At 33.9% G+C, this 24,927-nt stretch overlaps 1 protein-coding gene across 2 annotated transcripts in view; it reads right to left on the minus strand.

Annotated features, from left to right (window-relative positions):
• Positions 1–1,883: 1,883 nt before the first annotated feature.
• The window catches only part of LOC136828349 (copine-8-like), a 39,328-nt gene continuing 16,284 nt past the window's right edge, over positions 1,884–24,927 (minus strand). For both annotated transcript variants that reach the window (XM_067086263.1, XM_067086262.1), the window contains 4 exons: positions 20,034–20,169; positions 18,380–18,613; positions 8,653–8,831; positions 1,884–5,530 (listed from right to left, as the gene is read on the minus strand). In XM_067086263.1, coding sequence (XP_066942364.1) covers positions 5,207–5,530; positions 8,653–8,831; positions 18,380–18,613; positions 20,034–20,169 — 873 coding nt within the window. In that variant the 3' untranslated portion in view covers positions 1,884–5,206. The remainder of the gene's footprint in view (positions 5,531–8,652; positions 8,832–18,379; positions 18,614–20,033; positions 20,170–24,927) is intronic.

A 24,927-nucleotide genomic window follows, 5' to 3' on the forward strand; every position in this document is an offset into this window, starting at 1 on the left:
TTATCTATTAAAATTATACTTTCTATACATTTCAAATACTGTGTTTAAAATGAGAAGGTAACACCTGGCCCCATGGATTGAGTGATGGGTTAAAACACCACTACTTGATGCACAAGAAATATGCTCTCCAAAGACTTACCCTATTCTCCACATGAATGGGGCTATGATACGATAAAAAATTCAAATCTGAAATGAAGGGTAACCCCTCTGGCCCCAAGACTAGATAGATGACATGTAGATTAACACCTGTTACGAAAAAAAATTCCAGTCACTGATATTTGCATGACTTCAATAAAATTCTGTGAATAGTAGGGGTCACAATGAAACCTAAAAAGTGAACGAGTAGGAAGAGAAATTTCTTGGTGAATCCTATACCAAATTCTATGTACAATACATAACATCATTTCAGTAATCAACTCAACCTTTAGAGGTTGGCACTAATCTTAACAACTGTGCTACAATAATAATATGAGACGAGTCTTTCAAAAAGGTGAGACAAGTCTTTAAAAAAAAACAATACCAGAGCACAACTATGAGGTCTCTTTACAAGTACATACACCATAAAAAATGAGGGGAAAAATGCTAACACTGAAATTAAAGGACTGCTAAAAAGAATGTAACAAATTTCTGAAGTAATTAACTTTTTCAATATTACAAATCACCGTTTTATGTTGTATTCCTTCAGTTGCAAATTCTAGTTAGGAGAGAGATTGTTGTCAATGAAATGTAACTGGAAAGCACACCAGCCTAGAGGTGGGGCACATGCAAGAAGTTAGTCAGACACTGAGAATTTCTATAAAAATTTACCACAGTTGCATGTCATGGGGGTAGGTATGCCTAAATATGAATACTGTACAGTATACATATTTATATACTTGTGCTGTATTTTTATATACAGTATGTTCCCTTTTAAGTACCAAAAGATTACGTTGAGTTTAAAAATGTATGTGCATGCTTCTTGACATCCTTAACCATGACAGGAGAAGAATAAAGTTTAGGAGCAGGAAGTATTTGGTTAAACTGGAAGTTTAGTAAATACTGTATATTCTTCTCACTATTTGGACCCCTACACATTAGACTTTCAAATATTATACAGTACTTCCTCATACTTGAAAAAAAAAAAATTGTCACCAATGTTCTCTGAATATGTTTATTCATCTCCCTTCACCAAATCATCCAGTTTTCAAAAAGAAGTATCAAATATGCTAGCAAACAGTCAAATAAGGTGTTTCTTTCACCTTAACTGAGCACTCTTCCCTTCAAGTTTTTCCTTTCATGTATATTGTAATTAATTCATTTTTACACACAATACAAATTGGGGGTATTGTAACAATGTATTTTAGATACTACACTGTTAATAATACCCAAAGTTCTTTGCAGCATCCATTTTCTGACTTCCACTTTTTATCTTTTCCCCTTAGTCTCTTGTTACTTAGCTGCATCATTTTCTGACTTCTACTTTTTATCTTTTCCTTTTGTCTGTTGTTGCTAAGCTGTCAAACATCTTTAATTTTACCCTGTTCCATTTTCAACTTTTCATTTAAGAAGCAAGCCTTTGGGCAAACCCAATCCTCCCAAATTCTCACATAACAGTAAAAAACTACAATACAAAACTTGATTTTCTATGCACAGTAGTTGTAAAACATTTCTGAATTACCCTTTTTCATCATTACATAAGTCACTTAGTCCCTCTTTCATATATTTTTGCAAGGAGGGCCTAGCAAAGGCATCAAGGATTATGTCTTGTTTAACATAAACTTCAATCTAATTACAGGGCTTGGGGAAAGCAACCCCATCCCAAAGTTCAATATTTATATATATACAACACACCTGGGCTTGATGAAAGCAAAAATGGGTCACTTTAAAGCATAAAATTTGTAAAATTTTTCATAATTGGGTTAACCAAACAAGTTAGTCAACATGTTTAACCCTTAAATGGTTGTCCTGAAGGGACTGTTCCTAATAAACTTAATGGATCTTACTTAAAACCATTCAACAAAAATTTTCTAACTTGTTAAACTAAATATGTTGAAGACTGTCCAAAATTCTTTCAAGAAACTGATTGAAAACTGGATGATTCGCTGAAATATGCTTAATTTCAAGTGTAATTCTATGTTCTCTACAATCTTGAAATTGGGTCATGTGGCTTAATCATCAAATATCCATAGGTCAAATGAATGTGACAAATATCCATAGGTCAAATGAATGTGACAAGAGTGTATTAACCCTTATTGAATGGGCATGATCATATGAGGAACTATAACAGGTTTTGAGTGAACACTGGGCAAACTCTTATGAGGATTAATATTATGCGCCATATGGTTTGGATGAAATTAGCAGGAAAAATGTTCACAGTACTTCAATGGGCCATAAATGACTTATGGCAACTGTAATAACTCAGTACAGGAGAGAGGTAGATCAGTAACTCTTGAGATTTCATGGGGGCATGTACTGCCTCTCCACAGCTCCAGGACGTCTTTTTTTTTATTTGGTCATAAATTTACCCAGGGACTGCTGTTAGTTTTAGTTCTTATCTTTTATGATAGTTGTCCAGATATAATTGTCATATTCAAAGTAAAGGGCAAAAAAATATTAGAAAAAAACATGTATACCTCACAAAAAGGTACTGCATCTCCCCATCTCAGTAAATCTCGTGCATATTTTACAATAAATATACTGTACTCAGAATTTGTTACTGATTTTAGTTCTTATCTGTAATGATGTTGTGTGAGGTGCAATTATAATTTTATAAAATAAAATAAATGATTAGAAAAACAAAAACATCTAATTAGCATATTTTTTATGAGTATCTTGTAAAAGAGGCCCCACACACGGTTGTAAATAGTCACTTTCAACTTCCCATGGACGGTATAGAAAAATTTTAGAATTTTTTTCTTACACCAAGTGCATTTGCATATCTTACTCTTTCCATTGATGTGTTTTTTTCTTAAATTGGCCAAATTTAAAGTTTGCCTGGTCGGGGGGGTGTGCTTAACATACATTTAGCCTGTCCCTTAAAGGTTAAGTGTGTAAAACTAAATTACCTTAAGCCCAAAGTACAAAAAAAGAATAGTTGTAAATATTGCACATGTAAAAAATAACATAAGAATCCATAAAAGAGGATATCAGCACACAGTAATTACACTTACTGAACAAGATAGAAAAGGTGCCCTAATACTAATAACTAAAAAAAGGTGCCCATAATGCTAATAACTACTTATTATCACAGTACACTCTCAAGGAAAACAGAGACAATAACAATTAAAAAGGATCCTCAAGAAAGAGAACAATCACAAAGAAAGAAAAAGAAAGCAATCAAACTAAACATGTGAAAAACGTTGCTATGTAGACCCTTTTGTCTCATTCATGCTCTGTAGGTTAACACCCTTGATGACTGTCTAATCTAAGAACACCCTTGATGACTGTCTAATCTAAGAACACCCTTGATGATTGTCTAATCTAAGTACTTTAGAAAGTACCTGGGTATATAACAGTTTCCATGAAAACAGACACTGTTATTAATAAACATGTAGTTCTATTCTATGTTCATTTGTCATCTCTTCAAACCTAAAGTAGTTCAATGAAAATATCAAAACCATCGAGATAAAACAGAACGCATTTAAGATAAGGAAAAGATAATGCCAATAACTATCAAATCATAAACCATCATTCATTCCATGTTGTAAACTATACAGAGCTCACACAGTTATGGAGCTTACTCCTACACCTGTACCCCACATACAGGCAGCCAAACTCCAATTCAATTCAATTCTAGCCACTTTCTCAACTAATGGTGCCAAATGAAATAAAAAATAAATCTGTAATTTACACTTGCATAGGAATATTTTTCCAACAGTATACTGAAACTGGAAGTGCTGTATAAAACTCTCTTACAGCATATCCATATTCTTTCTACTATTTTTTATGTTAACTACAGTGTAATAATATGAAATGGTAGAAACTATCTAATTATCTGGTAATTATAAAACATTACATATACCTGAAATGGAGCAATCAAATTATAATATTCTGTCCAAATACTACAAACTACAGGAGTTCTACAGATTTCTTGAGTAAAAGGGGTAGTATTATCTTTAAGGCAACTTGTTCAGTACAAAAGAAAATATATCAAACCTTCAACACAAATGAATAAATATAAAATTTTAAAAAATCCCAAAAATCCTATAAGAATACTGGTAGCAGCTTTGTCTACAGGAATTTAAATTGCTATATACATAAATATACAGTATGTCAGGCTTTGCTGTGTCATGAAACAACAGAGGAAATCACATTTCTCATCCACAAATGCTACCTACATGAACACAACCATTTTGAACACTGATTCCTCAGAAAAATATTCGTTCGAAGAGCATTCTTAAAGCAAAAGGACATGAGCTAAGAAAATGAAGCTTCAAATATAAGCGGCAAGAAAATTGCAAATGTAAATTAGCATTTCAGAGCACGGTCACAAATGGAAATGTGTTAGTAGTAGCATCTGCATCAATTTTCTACCTTAAACCTTCCCGCTTGAAAGATCATCCCGTAATTTGGACTAGAAATTTCTATGAAACCGCTTAGCTTTCCCAAAAAATTACATTCACTGGAATTTAGGAACACCAAGATGCCAAAGGTAACGTAATAATTAATTATGATAAAGGAATATTTTGAGAATATGTACATGCACCTTATTATCACAAAAGAGTACAGTCTCAGTTCATATCAAACAATATATCTGGCCACTACATAACATGCATACAAACATGCAAATGTTTGAATTTCACATATATATATGTGTATGTACATATTTTTCTCCAAAATGCAGGTTTTATTGACCTTTAAAAATGTAAAGCTAATAAATGTATAAAAATTCAGAGTTCTTAAAAACCTTGTGCATATAGTAACTACAAAACATTCACAGTACAGTTATCTACTACTGTGCAGATCTAGTACTACAGAAGAATATGCAGAAAAAGGAATGCAATGTATAATGATTTTGTTTCTAATAAAAAATTATATGAAAAGCAACACTGCAAATTATATGTAGCTTCTGGAGGCATCTTCAAAGGAGCAACACATCGGTATATGGCACTGCTCTTTGCTAAATTCCCAACAAAACCGAATACTTGGGCTAGGTATCATCTGTTGTAAAATGTAACCTTCTGAAATATTTGATGCAACCTACAAAACTAATGCTGCACATCTCAAGTTAGATAATCTCAGCGGGCAAAGCTGCATCGGTAAGTTTTGGCGGCTGAGGCTGAACATTGTTACTTTTCATGTAGGAGAGTACTTGGTCTGGGACTTCTGCAAGCACCTCCCTGGCCAACTTCATTCTAGCTATATGTGGATCCCCTCCCCCCTTCAAAAACTGTGTAAAAGGTACAAACTGGACAATGTCTCGAGCAGCATACCGACCATTGCTAGAGAGCCTGACAACATCCCCATCTAATTCCTCCATGTTGGAAAAGTCTGCTCCACCAACCCCAACAATTATTATGGACAGGGGTAGGGTTGCAGCATTTACAATGGCCTGAAATCATAAAAGGAGAAATTAATATACATGCCTTATGATTTTTCATGAAAAAATAAACATAAACCTGTGAAAGTCTTGTTTTCAGTGGTTGTGAAGGAGACTTTGATCCAATATTGCAACAAAAACTAATTCCAGATTCATACCAAAAGTCAATGTTTTTACAATAACTTCTCCCTTTATGGGGTTAGATGTTCATGCCAAAAACACTTCCCAAACCAAAAACTAAAAATAAAAATCCGTACAGGAGTTCCTATTTACAGCAGGCCCTACAGCAATCCCTGGTGGGAGTACTAAAGGACCTTTGCAACATTCAAGCAGTTCCCATTTGCAACAATATGCAGTATTTCTAACTTCTGCTTCTCAGTCATCCCTATTCTGTGTTCTCACCTTGCAGTCCAGCAAATAAACTGGTATTAACTTCATACTATTTGGACTATGCATGAAGCTAGGGAGAGGCAGATTTTTTATTTCAAGCCTTATCTTCAGTCTTAAGGAATATCTTATACTTATAATTCATGTAACACAGTTCTGTTTCTTGTAACTTTTGGTCATATGAAAACTGGATAAATCTGGCTTGACCACAGTATACCTGACGGTTACAATCGGATTAACTTTCCTCGCAAACTGTGGGAAGTTCCTCTTTTTCATATAAAATGAAAGAACACCCACTTGCAAAAAAAGAACTTCAAGTCTTGAGAAAGTTAACCACCCTACTCTCTAGATTTCTCATATATGGGAGAATCACAAATTAAAGAAATACATTATGTCCAAACTTCAAGAAGAGCAAAATAATGTTGCAAACACAGAACAAAGTCAAATTACTACTACTATTCAAATTCAAATTTGATTATTGGGAAGGCCTGAAAACATATTACTATCTTTTCTTAATACATATATTACCATGAACATTTACTAACTGCATGTGGTCATCAGAAAATAAGATAAAAATGTAATTTTTCTCAAATCAAATTAACTTTTTGCATTCAGAAGCCTGATTTACAATTATCTAATCTGTGGTTCCAAAAATCCTACACTCCATTCCTGAATAATTAAATAATAATTTTTTGGCTGGCAGCAGAGTGGATGTGTGCCCTTAGACCTTCAGTTCCATGTAGGTAAGAACATCAAATTCTCATGTAGCCTGGGTATGGCTGCTAAAAGACAGCAGGGTTAATAGGTGGGATATCATATAAACAAAGGGTTTGTACGTAATATTTCATTTTTAGAAAATTGCATCTGTTTGTTGTAGAAAACCATTCCTTGTAATTTCAGTACCTGATTTGCAATTTAGAGGCAACCTCAAGCAGCTGAAAGAAAACCTCTAAATTAGCTGCCCAGAACAAGAGGTCTGATGAGAGCTCATGGGGATGAGATTAGCAAAGAACCAAATACTCTAAAGGACAGGGAACTGTGCATGTTATAACTAGGTTGTCATGAAAATAAAGTAATATATAACAGAAGGCTGTACTCAACAGGTACAACTTGCTAAATCGGACAGTTCCCCAACTTGAAAGCTGATAGGCATAAAACAAAAGGGAGTGTGACCAAACAAAGGAATCCAGGCCTGCTTACCACAAGAGAATAGGTCATTCATGTTACAGTGGCTGCAGGATCCATAATTACTGTACACTATCCCACCAGAGAGTCATACAGATAGACACTAGTCTACAAGTTACCTTGGGGTAACCTGTAGAAAGGGTAGACTGTACACACAACTTGCAACACCACCTTACTCTACTCTTCCTCTGAAGGGATCACCTGATGAACAAAACAAAAGATCTTCTCAAGCTGAATCCTGAAATTTTACAGTCCCCAAATCTGACAAAATTAATGATGCAACCCATGACAGACCTGTAACAATGTAACTCAAAGACCTATGCTTCATATGCATCCTGAATCACCTTCAAATAAGAAAAGAGAAGACAGTAAGGTCCCTATGTCCTTTCTGAAATCAGAACTTCTGGGACATACCTGATTTCCTTGGTGGTGACAGTTTCACCACAAACCTTACCCATATTCCTTGGTACAAGTTCATCATCAATTTTCTGCAGGTAACCGATAGTGGCAACTGCTTCTTGTGAAAAATGTGTCTTCCTGATGGTATGATGGATGATCATCACACATGAAACTGAAAGGTGTCTAACCTGTGCAGATTGGGCTATTTCAACCATTCTTCCACGTGGGTACTTACCTTGGGAAGTCTGCAATCAGTAAAGTGGGTCTAGTTACCGTCCTTGTTGTGGCCGTAAGTGGGCCAAAAGGGTCATGCACCTATTGCTAAAATTCTAAAATTTTACCAACATCTGATGGATCAAGCCGAAAAGGGGAAATGAGTAGACTTTCTGGCCATCCCACACTGGCAGAGCATTGTATCTGTAGCCCATGCTGCAGGGAGCAATAGAAGAGCCACTTGTGGTTTAGAGGCATATGAACATGTCTATTACAGGGGAGACACTATAGACTCCATATGCCTTGCTAAAGCCCACACTGGAGGACCACTCCACCAGAAGAACCTGGTATTTGGTGATGATATTATGAGATCCTGAGAGAAACCCAGGGATGAGTGTTGAAACAAAGCCTATGATAGTTCCTCTACAGCAGTGGTAGCTTACAAATACTGTAAACCAAAACTAGGAATGGGGGCCTCCCCTTCCCCTCCCCCCAACAGCTCAGAGGGGCATTACTGGGTACACAAATTATCCCTAGTACCCCAGACTCTGGACAAAGTTTACTGTCCAGTTTAGCACACTTTAAATTCTATAATTAATTAAACTAATACAGTATACCACATCAACTGATGTCTAATCCCTGACCCTGATATGTAAAAGGAAAAACTATAAATAAATGAAAAATAAAATGTTATGGTTGCCTACATTCAAGAAACCACGGCAGCTATTCTTTCTTCAATTTCTACTCTACTCCAACTCATAACATTTTTTGTACTGCACTTTTTTACTGTACATATATCTACAGAAACCTAAATGAATACTGTAATTCGGATCAAAGGAACCTCTTATACTTTCCAAAACATCATTATTTAGTTTAACTTTTAAAAATTCAAACACATCTCACATACAAACTTTAGTACTGTAACTGTAATTAAAACAACATCCACTTACTTCTTTCGTCTGTGGCATATCAGTGATGATGCCATCCGTTATGATTAAAAGAATGAAGTATTTATCTCCAGCTCTGTTGGAGGCTGCAAAGCGTGCCACATGATTGATGATTGGAGCAAAGTTTGTCGGTCCATACAGCTGCACTCTATTTAGGCAATTATAGTAGGCTTCAATGACACCTAATGGGGAATAAAAATTACAAATAAGGTAAATGGGCCAGTGCAATGTAAGTATACACTGTACAATGTACAATGAAGTGTTCACATGCTTTGCACTGAATGACAGACAGAAAATTAAAAATAAATGTCTTTATGTACACCCAGAGCTAATTAGTTATTATATTCTCAAAATAGTATAAAGTTCACAAAGACCGCAAGTTTTATTATGTAAGCATAAAAAGATCTGTACTCAAAATGACAGCTAATTATTCCTCATAATAACTACAAATATTAAATGAACATAGGTGCTCTGGTTTCGTAAAAAAAAAAAAAACCTGAAATGAGAGCAATTTGTACTGAAAGATTACCAATAACCCAGTTCTTGAAACAAACAAGATATTAACTTTTATTTTCCTGTGGAAACAAAATGCATGGATATATAATGCCATCCAAGGATATATTTAGGTAATTTCATATGACAATATCAATATTGTCATATGAGCACATTATAGCACTTATAATTAACCTTTATGTGTGCCACAAAACTGGCCAGACAATTCCGCCTATTTTTTAAAAACATAATGGTAGTTAGCCAATATTACTGTGCCTGTGTACAGTACTTAAGAGTCTTGGGCCTCAAGTAACATACTTGTTCTTTGTGGCATCTGGTTCATGAACTGTGAGAAATCAACAGGGCTGATGGGTGGGGAATCACACTGTAAGTAACTCTAAAGTATGAAAACAAAATTATTTTAAACAATTATATTAGCTTCACAAGAAATCCACAGCCATAAATAAGACTAGCCTAATACTCAATTTTAGCATGAATGATCAAGCTGCTAAAAACCCGAAACAGACTGAGACCTATAGGATAAGCCTAAAGATTCCTGGAACTGATCTTAGGCATCAGAAACTGTCTTTCACAAACTACAGGGATTGTATTCTGAGACCAAAACCTTAATATGCCAAATGAACTCGACATGGTATGAAATTGTATACTGTACTGTGAATTAGCATATCCACCTTCCATTCATACTCATTAGCAAATAATGAAGGTAGGAGACTCATACTGCCAGAGGGTACTTCTGGGATCAACATGTAGTAAAGGGCAGCACTTCCCTATTGGTATAGCAGAGAACCCTACAATAAATATGAAAGGATGGTTATAATGACAAAGATCAAGGATTTACAGATTGGGAACCTCTTCTGAACAGGGATTACCTGCCCTGCTGCTACTACAGGACTCAATTGGAACAAGTCTTGTCACCTGTGGGTCAGATTCCTGAGAAAAAAGCTCAAATACTTTGCTTGGCAACTTTACATGCAAACCATGGAAACTGTATTGAAATCAAGGTAAATGTCATGAAATGTGCTGTGTAGTTATCATTCATTTGCAATAAGGTTTTCAAATAACTGTCTTAGCCACAATATGACAGTATTTTTTTTTTATTATTTTGCTCTCCATACGGTTCTGGGAGAAGAAATATATAGTAGCTTCTTTGAACCCCTTGGTTTTCCAGAAATAGCAACAATTACTCTAAAAGGGCAAAGGTAGAGACCATCTGCAAGTGACAATGGTACACGAGTGATATAAAAGCAGAGAATTCAGTGGCTTTGTCTCACTACTTATTACTTTTTCGCATCCATGATATGTTTTATTCTATCTGAGAGACCATATGTAGCAAAGGAGAGCCAGAAAAAGCCCAAACAGTAAGATTTCTTAGGACCTAGAAGATTTCTATCTCGGGTTCTAAGGCCTCATAAACTAGGGATTGGGGTTGAACACTTAACCACCTCTTAAGACACTTAACCTCTTAAGAAACTATCTCCAGTCCTCCTTTAAACAGGGATTCTGCCAACCCAAGGAAAAATTACTAACAAAAATGTAATCATAGTTCTTGTACTGCACTCATCCAAGATAAACTTCTTGAAGACTGTTCCTTCTTCCAGGGGTCCCCACACTGTTATAAACTTGAAAATATGAGAGAGAAAATAGAATCTACACGGCCCCTTGGACCTAAATTAGTGGTCAAACCCTCACTATCCATAGTCTTGAGCACAATCAAACCCTCACTATCCATAACTAGTGAGCTATGGTTGATATATTAGTTCATCTTGAGCTGTCAGCTCCATTCCGTTCATTGAAGCTCTTTTTGTTGTTAGGCATCAAAATGAAATGTTAATATCTTGATAACTAGTGCAGCTATGGTTGATATATTAGTTCTGATCATAAAAATCCTAATTATCTTAGGTGTCAGCTCCATTCTGATAACATCACAGTGGCCTGAAATGCAGCAAACATTGACTGTTGTTAGGGTATCTGGTTTTGTAAAGTGATACTGAATGTTATGACTTTTCTTTTATATCCCAGCCGCAGGGAACTGATGGAAAAGCACTAAACATAAAATGAAAAATACCTGTGTGGAAATAAGAAACTAATTAGGGAGATTTTAAAAATACATACGAGTCCATCTTGCACAAAGAATGAAAAGGACTAATTCTAAGAAATGGGTTTGTTTTAGACAAATGGCAGTTTCAATCCTAAACAGTTATGCATACCAAATAATGGACCCCACCAACCATCAGGTTCTACAAACACTATAAGTTAACTGTCTTTCCATTCACATTTTGAAGGGTAAATGTAGCAGCATTCTTTTACAAATCTTATACATTTACATACCACTTTCCCACATACAGTATATACATATTATATAGCGTACTCTAAAATCCCATATTTTAAGAAAACAACGGCACAAGAAAAGTTAGATATTGATCGGGAAAACAGAATCAGCATTTTCTTTCTCTAAATGCTTTCATGAAAAGACAATCATCATTCAAATGTGGGATTTTAAAGAGGAAAATAAGTTAGAAAAGGTTACAGCATAATGAGACATATTGGAGGCATAGCTATATGAAAGGTACTGTAGGACTTTACAAACCTTTCCAGTTTCTAATAATATTTTAGAAACAAGGTTTCCACAGACAGGTTCTATCAACACAAAGTTTTCCAGACATAGTTCTATTAGTATTTTAAAAACAAATATTTCATAAGTTTTAACTGGGACTTTAGAAACAAGTTTTCCACAAAGTATTCACCAGGATTTTAGATGTGGTCTCCACAAACAGTTTCAATTAGGACTTTAAACAAAAGTTTTCCACAGGGTTCATAAATGGCACACAAATATTGAACTATATATCATATTAAAGGTAACTAAATAAAAAAACTCAGTGGCAGGGTGGATCAATTCAGCCCTCAAGCCTGAAACAGACTTATGATGTTATACCATATAATCATTATTATAAAATATTGAATTCAGTTGGGCTACTAAGTCACACTTCTTGACCGACACGAATTATCTGCTCTTTAATGAGGTGATAACTGGAGGGTTACAAAAATTAAGTTACCAGTGAGGTGTGAGAAGACCATGGGGAATGGAAAAAAGTTACAGACATAAATCAATGCAATTACAGTCCAAAGAGACATTGATGAGAGGCTTTTGTACTGCCTAACATGCAACCTGTGGGTGTTAATAAAATATAGTCCACTTGTCTACTATGCATATTTGTTGAATGAAAATTTCTGAATATGCAGTGCAGGGTCAGATATGCTTTTTTTTATGAAATACTCAATGAGTAGTATGCACAACACCTTTCAATAGCAAGGCAAAGATGCTGTAAAACAGACCCCCACACTCACAGGACTACTTGATGCTAATCTTGTCCGAGTGTGTAATACTATGCAAACAACAGCAGAGGAATGAGGTGCCACCAAATTTAGGACCTCCAAGAGATTCCAGCAACTTGTTGCATCAATTAAGAGAGTGCCAGGCAGTCCAAAATCTCCTGCTATTAACAAGGTTGAGAATTCCTCCGGGAAACATTCAGTGATGTCTAAATGGAAGGTACTTACCAAAATCAAATTGAACAAAACAAACACGAACACTAGACTTGAATCACAACATTTGCTCTTTTTGAACAAACAAGACAGACCTTAAATGAATTTCTTGAAAACTACCATCTACACTGGAAGGAAAACCATTCACTTGGATAGTTATGTCAGGTCCTTACGAGTATGTACACATGTTGTATCTATATCCAAAAAGAAACTTGAGGGAAACTTCAGAAATCACCTCACTGTATAAGCAAAATACATATACAATTATTACATGGAAAATGAATGAAAGCTCTCAAGAATGAGGATAATTCTCAAAACAAATGATGACTTTGGTGAGACATCTGGGAACTTCACAAGCAAATTAAACATGGTCACAGAGGGAAGAATAATGACAGCTGTGGCATCCAGAGAACCTGGGATCTGCCTAAACAGAGCTGCTGGCTAATACTGTTTTTTTCTTTCTTTTCAAACAAACTGAAGCAAAAAGGGGATAATTAAGGGGTAAATGGTTTGTGATGGAGCAAATACTATTTTCTGAATATTTCCTCCTGAAAAGTGGGGGGGATTATGTATCCATAGGTCTTATATGCTATCAAATATGGTACATTATGTTCCCGTAATATGAGATTTCTTAAAATGCAAAACTTCTAATACGCAAAGTAGTGGCACAATTATGAAATGCATCTTTGTATGCAAAGGAGTTATCAATCTGTACACCAGTCTTTGTAAGCAAGGCAAAAACTGTTAAATACCCAAATTATACAAGGCTCCCTCAAGAATACAACCCAGTAGTTTCACAATATCACCACTGAGGTGGCCGCCAGCTGCCCAAAATGCTTGAGCTCAAAACTCGATTACTCTTGCATTTAATAATAATAATAATAATAATAATAATAATAATAATAATAATAATAATAATAAAATAATAATAATAATAATTAAATAATAATAATACAGTAATAATAATAATAATAATAATAATAATAATAATAATAATAATAGTAATAATAATAATAATAATAATAATAACAATAATAATAGAATAATAATAATAATAATAATAATAATAATAATAATAATAATAATAATACCATTGCATTTATAGCATGATATCATAGCTTATTTCAATATTAGCTTATTTCAACATTAATGACAGAACTGTAGAACAGTACTAACATATGCAATTAGCCTGGCAAGTCAGAATAATGATTTCATTATTCAGGTGAAAGTGATGTTCCAAAATAATTATTTCAACTGAATTAAAATTTACTACATTACATAAAAAATGCTGAGAACTGAAGCAGTCTTTCTCTCTCTCTCCTCAAATCACAAAGAACAGAAACAAGTGGCTTTCTATTTGTCCAACTGTAAGCATTTCACAAAGAACAGAGAAGAGAAATTAATAAAATATTATTTGTATCTTGTGATAATTACTGATCTTTCAGGCTTGAATAAAACATTACTTGTATCATGATAAATTCTAATTTTCAATCTTTAAAATATATGAAAAATATTAAATCTTTGTAATTTGTGCACATGTGAATCATTAATAAAAATAAGCAGCACAAAACAAAAATAAAAGTAGGTTCGCCCTCTTTTTCCAAACTGTAAGCGCTTTACCATGAACGGAAAACAAACTTACACAACACTGCATAATAGGATGAAGACTGACTACAAAAAATGTTAATGACAATTGTACATTGTACTCAAGTGAACCGCTCACAAAAATATACACAAACATTAAATTAAAAACATACAATAGCCTAGCTGCATTCAAGCAACACAATTAACACACTTCATAAGAATAATCATACCAAACAAAAGAACAAAGTTAAAAAACCTCATATCATCAAGCTACATTTTCAGGCGATCCTAGCCTATCAATGAATAACTTAGGCTGTACCAAAATGACTTAATATTACTGCACCCCCACTGAAAGATGTACAATAATTACTGTATTGTACTACTATAAATGAGCTCAAGGTTTATTTTGACAATTTTAAATTTCTTTTCTCATGTTCCATAATAAAAAGAATTGTACGGTTAAATATGTGGACAGGATGAAAACAAAATAATCCTATTACCATTTTTGAGTCTCTATATGCTTTGTTTTTGTAATTTTTATTTTAACACTGCAATGTATTAAACTGCATTTATTTATTCTATTTTCAATTCTGTTATATTTTAATGCATTTTAGCACATTTTATGTTTATTTAATTCAATAAAAAGCTATTTAATATTTGGTGACTGGAAAAAACTGCGAGACAACAAGCCTATTTTATTATTATAAACTAATTAACTTTCATAATTTAAGATGTGCTAAATTGCCTATTATTTGAATGAATTACATTTGAGTATTTTTGTTGTTCTGATAGGCTTTTTTCATTACCAAGTTACTGAAATTTACTTTAACACATTTCATAAATAGTAATCATACAAAAATCATTAAAGTTAAGCACTGGGTAAAGCAATTGCTAAATAATACCAAAAACATCAACAAAGTTATAAAATATCAAAATAAGATACTGCTGTTATCAGGATAGCCTAGCTTAGTGATGCATGCTGCCTGTGTTCAGAGAAATTATCCTTTGACCGACTGAAAATATACAGTAGTTATGGTGTGTACCGTATATTTCCGTGTATAAGACGACCTTTAAATCCTAAAATTCACCCCTTAAAATTGGGGGTCATCTTATACTACCATTCTAAAAATCTAACCTTGAATTCTACATGATGTTTATTGGTAGGCTAGCCTCAGCCTCAGTGCGATAGCCACCGACATACATGAAAAGATTCACATTATGAAATAAACTAATAATAAAGGTAATAAAAGCATTTCTACCTTATATATTATTGCATATCTTCATAATAAACAGCCTATTCGAGGAATAATTCCATATCAATGAAATCAACCTTTATCTGTATGAGGTCAGCTGACAGAATGCAGCCTAAATATCAAGCTATGGTTGCGCTCACAGCAACCTTTATCGTTTTGTAACGTAATTACGGTAGTAATAACATTTAGGATAACATAATATTAATTTTTCATAAAAAATTCAGGCTGTTTGTAACTGTTTAGAACAATTTAGTCATATGAACAACAATTATGTATGATAATTATCATACTTTATCGTATTGTTGTTAGGGGTTGCCTATGACTGGCGATGAAACGTAAACAAAACAATGTTTCCCTTTCAGGAGATGTGTGTGTAAGAAAAACATGATACAGAATCGACTTTGTTATTTCGTTTACCGTATATACTCGTTAACGCACGATCTTCTGCATCGTGCGACCGCCAAATTTTCACCCATAAAAAATTATTTTATCTTGTATCTTGTGTATTATGCGAGTTCCTTTGTTGAGAGACCAAATTACTATGGACTAACCTCTATTACTCCATCTCTTTATCCCATCTTCTAGTTAAATAGATTAAAAAAGTAAAGCGAATGATGAAAGTATCGTTAGTTACATTATACTTGTTGAGTAAACGAGTATAGCCATAAGCATCCAAACGAGAAACAACTGTTTTGCTATGAACACGGTCTGGGCCATGGCTATGAACAACTGAATCGGTTAACAACAGCCATTTTGCTTGCATTTCAACCATCGTACAATAGCACACAATTACTGTAATTATGTTACAAATGACGTTAAGTAGAATAGGACTGATATATATATTTACTTTATACCCATATGTACTCGCTATGGAGAAAAGATTGCAAGGAAATATACTGCTAAATTTAAGCTGCAAGTTGTAGCTACAGCTGAGAAAACAAACAACGTTCAAGCACTAATGACCATAAATTATAGTGCATCGGCAACATGGATGAAACTCCTAAACTTCGATATGTCATCAAACTCGACCGTAAATAATATTGGAGAGAAGAGTATTTTAATCAAAACTACTGTGTTTGAAAGAACACATTTTACTGTTGTTCTAAGGTGTATGGCAAATGGGACGAAACCTTCCCCCATGGTTATGTTTAAACGGAATTGAATTGATGCTGAAACAAAAATTTCTGGAAGCTATTGTTGTCCACGTTCACAAAAACCTAAGCAATGCAAATGGCGCATGATCGCTATGTTTGCATTTTATAACGCAATTAGTAATATGCGAACACATACAATGTTACAAGACCCATGGAAAAGATGCATATTCATTGTTTGTATAATTCGATACTAATATGTGAATACTAAATGTGCTAATTTTATATTTCGTGCATGATGTGACCCCCTTAAAATTAGCTTCAAAATTAGGTCTTCAAAAGTCGCATGATACACGAGTATATACGGTATTTTGAATTTCTAAGTATGTAGTAAGTAAAACGACATTTGTAACATCATCATCTTTACATAACCAATATTTCATAAGATAACTATTGTTGCAAAAGCTAGCCTATACACAAGTGGTTTTGGAATTTAGCAGCCGCCTTATACTACAGATACGAGATAAATTCATGAAAATTTGTCATCGTTTTTTACCTCATCTTATCTAAAGGTCGTCTTATACATGAAAATATATAGTATATTGCAAAGTCACCAATGAATTAAAGGTACATTGAAAACATTCTGTCCTTTTCATATTTTCCAAAGCAACAATAATCATATGGCTAAATAAGCTGACTGTATGTAAACAACGATTCTAGTGGCTGTGAATCTTCATTAGTTTATGCATTTTGATTTGCAATATTTATTTTACTGAATATTTTATTATTGCACTGTTTTCTTGAATTACTCTAATAATCTAAATGTTTATTTCATTCAATAAAAAATTATTTGAATTACTGTATAAAAATAGCATAAGCTACAAGACATCCCTCTCACTGGGGTACTGTAATAACTCCTAGCTATTGATGTTAGTTTCTTTTGGTGTATTTTACCCAAACATATTCATCGTAATTGGGCAAATAAGATGTACAGCTTGGCATTAGGCCTATTATATATGCATTTATTACTGTATGAAGTGTTGCTCCTAAAATGCAAATGCCTAACCGGCAAGGCATTCTGTCAAGCATATTCTTCCATATTACAAGAACAGCTGTATGTTGGCCCTTCACTCTATATCTATTATAATATCTGCCAAGACCATCTTCAAATAAGTATTTGTATCTAATTTTTTTTTCCTCCGACTGATTGACACTACTTGACAAATGCAAAACTCCAATATTGTAGACTTCCCTCTGTTTTATGGGAATAATCTGCTTTTCATCCTAGAAACTAAAATAACAATTTTATTTCAATTACATGGAAGTTGCACTTACCACTAGTCATTTAGATAGCTAAGACCTAGGAAAAATGTGTTAACATAAATGCTAAATATCATAACAGAGTACACACAACTGTTTTTTTAATGTGTTTGCTCATGGACTACTCTGCTTTCCTAGAAACAAACAACTAAGGAAACAAACTAACATTCCAATAGCTCATTCTAACACCAAGGACTCAGGAGTAAAGGTTGGGGACAGTTTTTTTCTTTTAAATAATCATAGCTTTCCTTTACCTGATCTTCCACAGCCAATAAAGATACGCTACAGAAAAAGTAAGAGAGAATAAAATAGACCTCACTTATCAAGAGCTAATATTTTAAGGCAATTTAAAGTACATACCTGTAATAACAATGTCTCCAAATCAATAAAACAGATTTAAGCATGCAAATACTGCTGAAGACTTACCTTGAACCCTAAAACAATATGGACTTGAAGGATCACCATTCACAAAGAACTCGTGCGAAGCAGTGGAAAAATCAGGAGGTAACCTAGCGCCAAAGCCCAACACAGGGAAGAACTTATCCGTGTCATATTCTTCAACTATTTCTCCAACCGCCTGGATGGCTCTGACATACTGATTAGGATTCATGGTGTTGATATAATGAAGAGACTGTGGTGACTGTGGGTTTCCATTAGATGCTAGAAAAAGAAAAATAAAAAGAAAAATGATCAAAAATGAAATATACCAAAAACTCTGAACTGTTCACTACAGTATAATAATTTCATAACTACTCTAGTGGAAATCAAGCTTATGCAATTTGTGGGGACCATTCTAATTCAGCTGTAAAAATCGTTGATAAAAATGTTTTTAAGGTCTTCTCTTGCCAAAACTTACATGGTACATTTATACTAGGCTGATTACTATGTTCATAACACTGGGGGTCAAGTCTCTTTCTAAACTTTGAGATTCCTTTACAATATTCTGAAAATATGGTAAGTCCTTGATAGTCATGTTTTTATTCTCTTTCTTTCACAGATGGGCATTTTATTCTGCTGAAGTTTGCTCAGTAAGTTAAATACTTTTCTGGCTTGTTCTTTAATAACAATAATAGTTCCAGAGACAAGATGCCTGAAATCAATAATCCATAACTGTAAAATATATTTTTTATATTTTCCACAGGTGACATCATATGAGTATTTATATATTGTTTAAGGTTAAATTTTGTATCACCTCATATTAGTCCCATTATATATAGCAATGAATAAATTATACCTATATGTAGTTTGATTTTATTGATTTTAAAGAAGGCATGTTAGATGACATGCTAACAAACCTTTTAAAAATGAACATACAGTATTGTACATATGAAAAGTATGGGATCTGTAGTGGAAAAAGATTCATTAATAGCATAAGCATGTAATATCAGTAGCATAAATGTTATAATTCTACATAGAATACCATTTATAGTGATGATAACATGGCTTTTAACACCATGCAAGGTATATATAAATGGAAAATATAAAAAATATATATGCTGACATCAGATAGAGACTGGAAAGTGTTGGGGATGGTTTAAATTTAATTTCCCCAAAAAATTATTACTGTTCATAGAGAATTATTATTAAATGTGAGGCATGCATACAGACATAGGGACAATCCAATGGAAGCCTTGGCTATACCCATGAATGCTTTGTAAGGGGATGATAATAAAAAAGATTTGCTAAATCCTAACGTGGATAAAGAAATTAAAAAATCTAAACAACAAAAGGACATATTTGCCAATTAAAATGGACAAAACATCTTCGAAACTGTCAACATGGATTGTTTATGGACTTGTGAGAGATTCTCTCAACAAGCTCTGACTTATAATAACTATCCTAAGCTCATTACTTCAAGGGTAATTTATTAACCTGGCAAAAAGCACTTATATGAACCTTAACCTTACATAATGATGGGTTTAACTTGTATATATACAGTATATATTTCTGTGGATTTGACCAAAATAAAATCAGTTCTGTACTACTGAAAATACTGCTATAAAACTAAACAAAATAGTGCATTAGGAAAAGCTTTTAAAGACAACCATGTAAAAAAGAAAAATGAAAAATATATAGGTACCTGTAAAATCAATACCAATAAAGGCATTAATTTCCATTCCACCTTTGATGTAATCCAGAAATGAATATACTTGTCGAACATAAGCCGTGTTCACTGCAACTTCACCAGAATTCTTATAACTGGCACCTTTCTTTCTCTAGAAAGTATTATAAAATTATTAGTGATAATATCCCTCAAAATTTCAAGGCATTAATATGTTGAAAACAAAAAGATTTTTCATAGAAACCTATTACTTTTACTTGACCCTTTCCTGGAATCCATTTGATACTTCAGTCACTCTTACAAAATACACAGCAGTCAACTTGTAGTTTGATGAATGTGGGGGTGGATCCCAGGGTCCTATGAGGCAATATTCTACCACTGCAGTCATCAAGGAAGATATTCCCAGTTTGGAAATTGTTTCTGGAATTGCTAAGTCCCTCTAGACTTGGGTTGCAGCCCTATCCTTTAATGCTATTTTGGACATAGCTTCAGCCCTTGGTAAGGGGCCTGGCCTGGCTGGGGTATGGTTCCTTAGGTGTAACTTTTCCTGTTGGACCTGGTCTCAAATTGTGAGAGACCAGTAATGTGCCTATGGCTGTTACTTCAAGCACTGACAGAGCCCTAGTCATGCCTCCTGATATAAGGGCAGCCCTGGTCTCCTTTTGAGCTCTGATTGTGACTCAGGGTATAAAAAATGTCCTACCCCTGAAATGGATTTGGCCTTGAGCTGTTGGTCTGTACATTCATATAACTCTGGATGCAGTAACTGGCATGGTGAGGATCCAGGTTTGTTGCTTGTCTAGTCTACATCCATACCCTTGAGTGTGACTCTCATGGCCCAACACTGGCACAACTTGCTACTCTGGTCCTGCAAGTTGGTTTGGTTGTCTTGGATAAAGGCACTGAAATGGCTAGAACCAAGAGTGTGCCTAGTGTGGTGCTCCTCAAGATACTAATATGGACCATGACAAGAAGATGAAATAATTAAATCCATACAATACTGAAACACCATACAGCATATCTGAGCATGGCTCAACACAAAGGTCTCTGCTAAACTGAAATGTGATTGGATCAACAGGGCACTGGTAGTAGTGAAAATTCCACTATCAAGAGTTATAAACTTTTGAAGAAACCCCATTGCATACAACTAACTGGTTTTCTAATGCTTCCTCTATGTGGTAGCCAAACGAACTGGAGTTGCAGTGATAGGAGCAGGACTGACACTTTTAGCACTGAGTGTAAGGCCTGCTGCCACATCAACACAAATAACAGCAATGGAGTTTTCACCAATGAGCAAGAGACTGAGGCCAAGAATTCTTGTTTCCCCTAAAAATTAATTTTTGTAAACTGACACCAATAAAAGGTGAAGAATGAGTTGTAATATTAATAATATTACCATTCAGCAGGTATGGCAAAAAGGACAAACATCACCAGTAAAATTATTATATAACAAGCAAAAACTGACAAATGCTTGATATTATGATGTTACAAGATTTAATGCAGTAACTTATCTATCGAGCAATGTAATAAATACTAACTGCATACCAGCATAAAAACTATATAACTAAATTATATAAAAGATTATAACAATAAGAACAATCCTTAGTTAGCTACTGGAGGGGCGGACAAGCCAAACTTAATTACTGGTCCAAAGGATTAACCTGAGAAGGAGGAGGAGAAGAAGAAGAAAAAATATATATTTTCACAATAAAATAGTACATATAACAAAGTCTACTTGGACTACTCAGTCAAAATACTTTGCTGCAGAAAATCTACTTAATGCTGCAGAAAATCTTCTACTTAACCCTCTAACGCCGAGCCTCTATTTACAAAAACGTCTCCCGTATGCCGGCGGCGTTCGGGAGTTAGCGCCGAAGCGGAAAAAAAGGTTTTTTAAAAAAATCACAGCACGCTTAGTTTTTAAGATTAAGAGTTCATTTATGGCTCCTTTTTTTGTCATTGCCTGAAGTTTAGTATGCAACCATCAGAAATGAAAAAAAATATCATTATCATATATAAATATTGAAATATATGACAGCGCAAAAAAAAATGTTCATATATAATTGTATACAAATCGCGCTATGAGCAAAACGGTTAAAGCTAACAGGTTATTTTTTTTTCTTTGTATTATACACTAAATTGCGATGATTTTGGTATATAACAAATTGTAAAACGATCAAAGCAACACAGGGAAAATATTATCACAAAATGATGCATGAATTCGTAATGCGTGGACGTAAAAAAAAGTTTTTTTTCAAAAATTCACCATAAATCGAAATATTGTGCTAGAGACTTCCCGTTTGTTGAAAAATGAAGCTAATTGATTGAATATTACTAGACTGTAAGTGTTTTAGCTTACAATTGCAGTTTTCAACCATTTCGGTTGAGTTAAAGTTGAGCGAAAGTAGAATTTTTTCTATTTATCGTGATTTATATGAAAATATTTCAAAACTGATAAAAGCTACAACCATGAGTTATTTTCTGTTGTATTCTACATGAAATTGCGCACATTTTCATATATAAAAGTTTATGTAACGACTAATATAAAACGGTGCAAACATTACGACAACGCGACGAAAGAATTTCCGAGATGTTCGGCCAAGTTACCGCGCGGACGTAAGGAAAAAGTTTTTTTCAAAAATTCACCATAAATCGAAATATTGTGCTAGAGACTTCCAATTTATTGCAAAATGAAGGTAAATGATTGAATATTACTAGAATGTAAGAGTTTTAGCTTACAATTGCGTTTTTCGACCATTTCGGTCGAGTTAAAGTTGACCGAAGGTTGAAATTTTGGCAGTTATCGTGATTTATGTGAAAATATTTCAAAAAGGATAAAAGCTACAACCATGAGTTATTTTCTGTTGTATTCTAGATGAAATTGTGCACATTTCCATATATAAAAGTTTATGTAACGACTAATGTAAAACGATGCAAACATTACGACAACGTGACGAAAGAATTTCTGAGATATTCGGTCGAGTTACAGCGCGCAGACGTAAGGAAAAAGTTTTTTTTTTTCAGAAATTCACAATAAATCGAAATATTGTGCTAGAGACTTCCAGTTTGTTGCCAAATGAAGGTACATGATTGGATATTACTAGAATGTAAGATTTTTAGCTTATAATTGCGTTTTTCGACCATTTCGGTCGAGTTAAAGTTGACCAAAGGTTGAAATTTTGGCAGTTATCGTGATTTATATGAAAATATTTCAAAACTGATAAAAGCTACAACTATGATTTATTTTCAGTTGTATTCTACATGAAATTGCGCACATTTCCATATATAAAACTTTAGGTAACGACTAATATAAAACGGTGCAAACATTACGACAACATGACGAAAGAATTTCTGGCGCGGACATAAGGAAAAAGTTTTTTTTTAAAAATTCACCATAAATCAAAATATTGTGCTAGAGACTTCCAATTTGTTGCAAAATGAAGGTAAATGATTGAATATTACTAGAATGTAAGAGTTTTAGTTTACAATTGTATTTTTTTACCATTTCGGTCGAGTCAAAGTTGACCGAATTTTGGCAGTTATCGTGATTTATATGAAAATATTTCCAAACTGATAAAAGCTACAACCATGGGTTGTTTTTTGTTGTATTTTACATGATATTGTGCACATTTTCATATATAAAACTTTATGTAACGGCTAATATAAAACGGTGCAAAAATTACGACAAAATGACGAAAGAATTTCTGAAATTTTCAGCCGAGTTACCGCATGGACGTAAGGAAAAAGTTTTTTCAAAAATTCACCATAAATCGAAATATTGTGCTAGAGACTTCCAATTTATTGCAAAATGAAGGTAAATGATTGAATATTACTAGAATGTAAGAGTTTTAGCTTACAATTGCGTTTTTCGACCATTTCGGCCGAGTCAAAGTTGACCGAAGGTTGAAATTTTTTGTAGTCGACGTACGGTACGTCCACTCGGCACCCAACAGACAATTTTAGTCGACATATGATACATCCAGTAGGCGTTTAAGGGTTAATACAAATAAACAGACAACATTAATAACAAACCACCAATACCAAGATACACAAAATGCAAGGATTACCAAATTTAATATAAAAACTGGTTTGTTAATCTGGAGCAAAATGACATAAGCAACTGTGGAGGCACAGTGAGGAGTAAGAGAAAAAGAACTTACATAGAGCCACAATGCTTTATCAAGTATCCTAATCCAAAATCTTACACAAAGGCAGTACCTCCAAAAAGAGAGATGTTCAAGAAACTTGAATGTTACAAAATTATTTTTTCTAATCAAACATAAGAAAACCAGTACTAACATGAATATTTCAGCAAGCTGCACAAATCCAGTAACTCCAAACCTTCACTGACTAGTTGTTGAATCAATGATTATTCAGTAAATATCCAATGCCAACTTCAGACATGATGCAATCACCAACCACCTTATTGCATACGTGAATAACAACTGATTATACAAAAGATGGAAGGAATAAGTCCATGCCTGAACAAAAGATATCTCAGAATCACAGCAGCCAAGAAGAATGACAATAGCTGCTACGGAGGATCTAGACCCATCCACTTATTCACAGTGCTATTGACTGACTTCTGCTTACTTTATAGAGGGATTGAATTATCTGGGATGGATATCACCCACAGAAGAAGGCTAATTAAGAGTAATGGGTTATTGTGAAACCATACCCAACTATTTTTAAATGCAAACTTTTCTTAATAATACAAACTTATTACTTATAAATATGCCAAATTTTTGTGTTCTTAACAAATCTCAAACTTTCCATTTCAATTTCAAAAGAAAATACACAAGTAAATGTGAATTTCAGAAACTTGCAGTAGCTTTGTTACTTTAACTATTAAAATGAGAGAACAAGTGGGCAACATTACTGCTAACTTTTGCTAAACAATAACTGAAAATAA

The sequence above is a fragment of the Macrobrachium rosenbergii genome, chromosome 42, assembly GCF_040412425.1.
Source record: "Macrobrachium rosenbergii isolate ZJJX-2024 chromosome 42, ASM4041242v1, whole genome shotgun sequence".
Lineage (NCBI taxonomy): Eukaryota > Metazoa > Arthropoda > Malacostraca > Decapoda > Palaemonidae > Macrobrachium > Macrobrachium rosenbergii.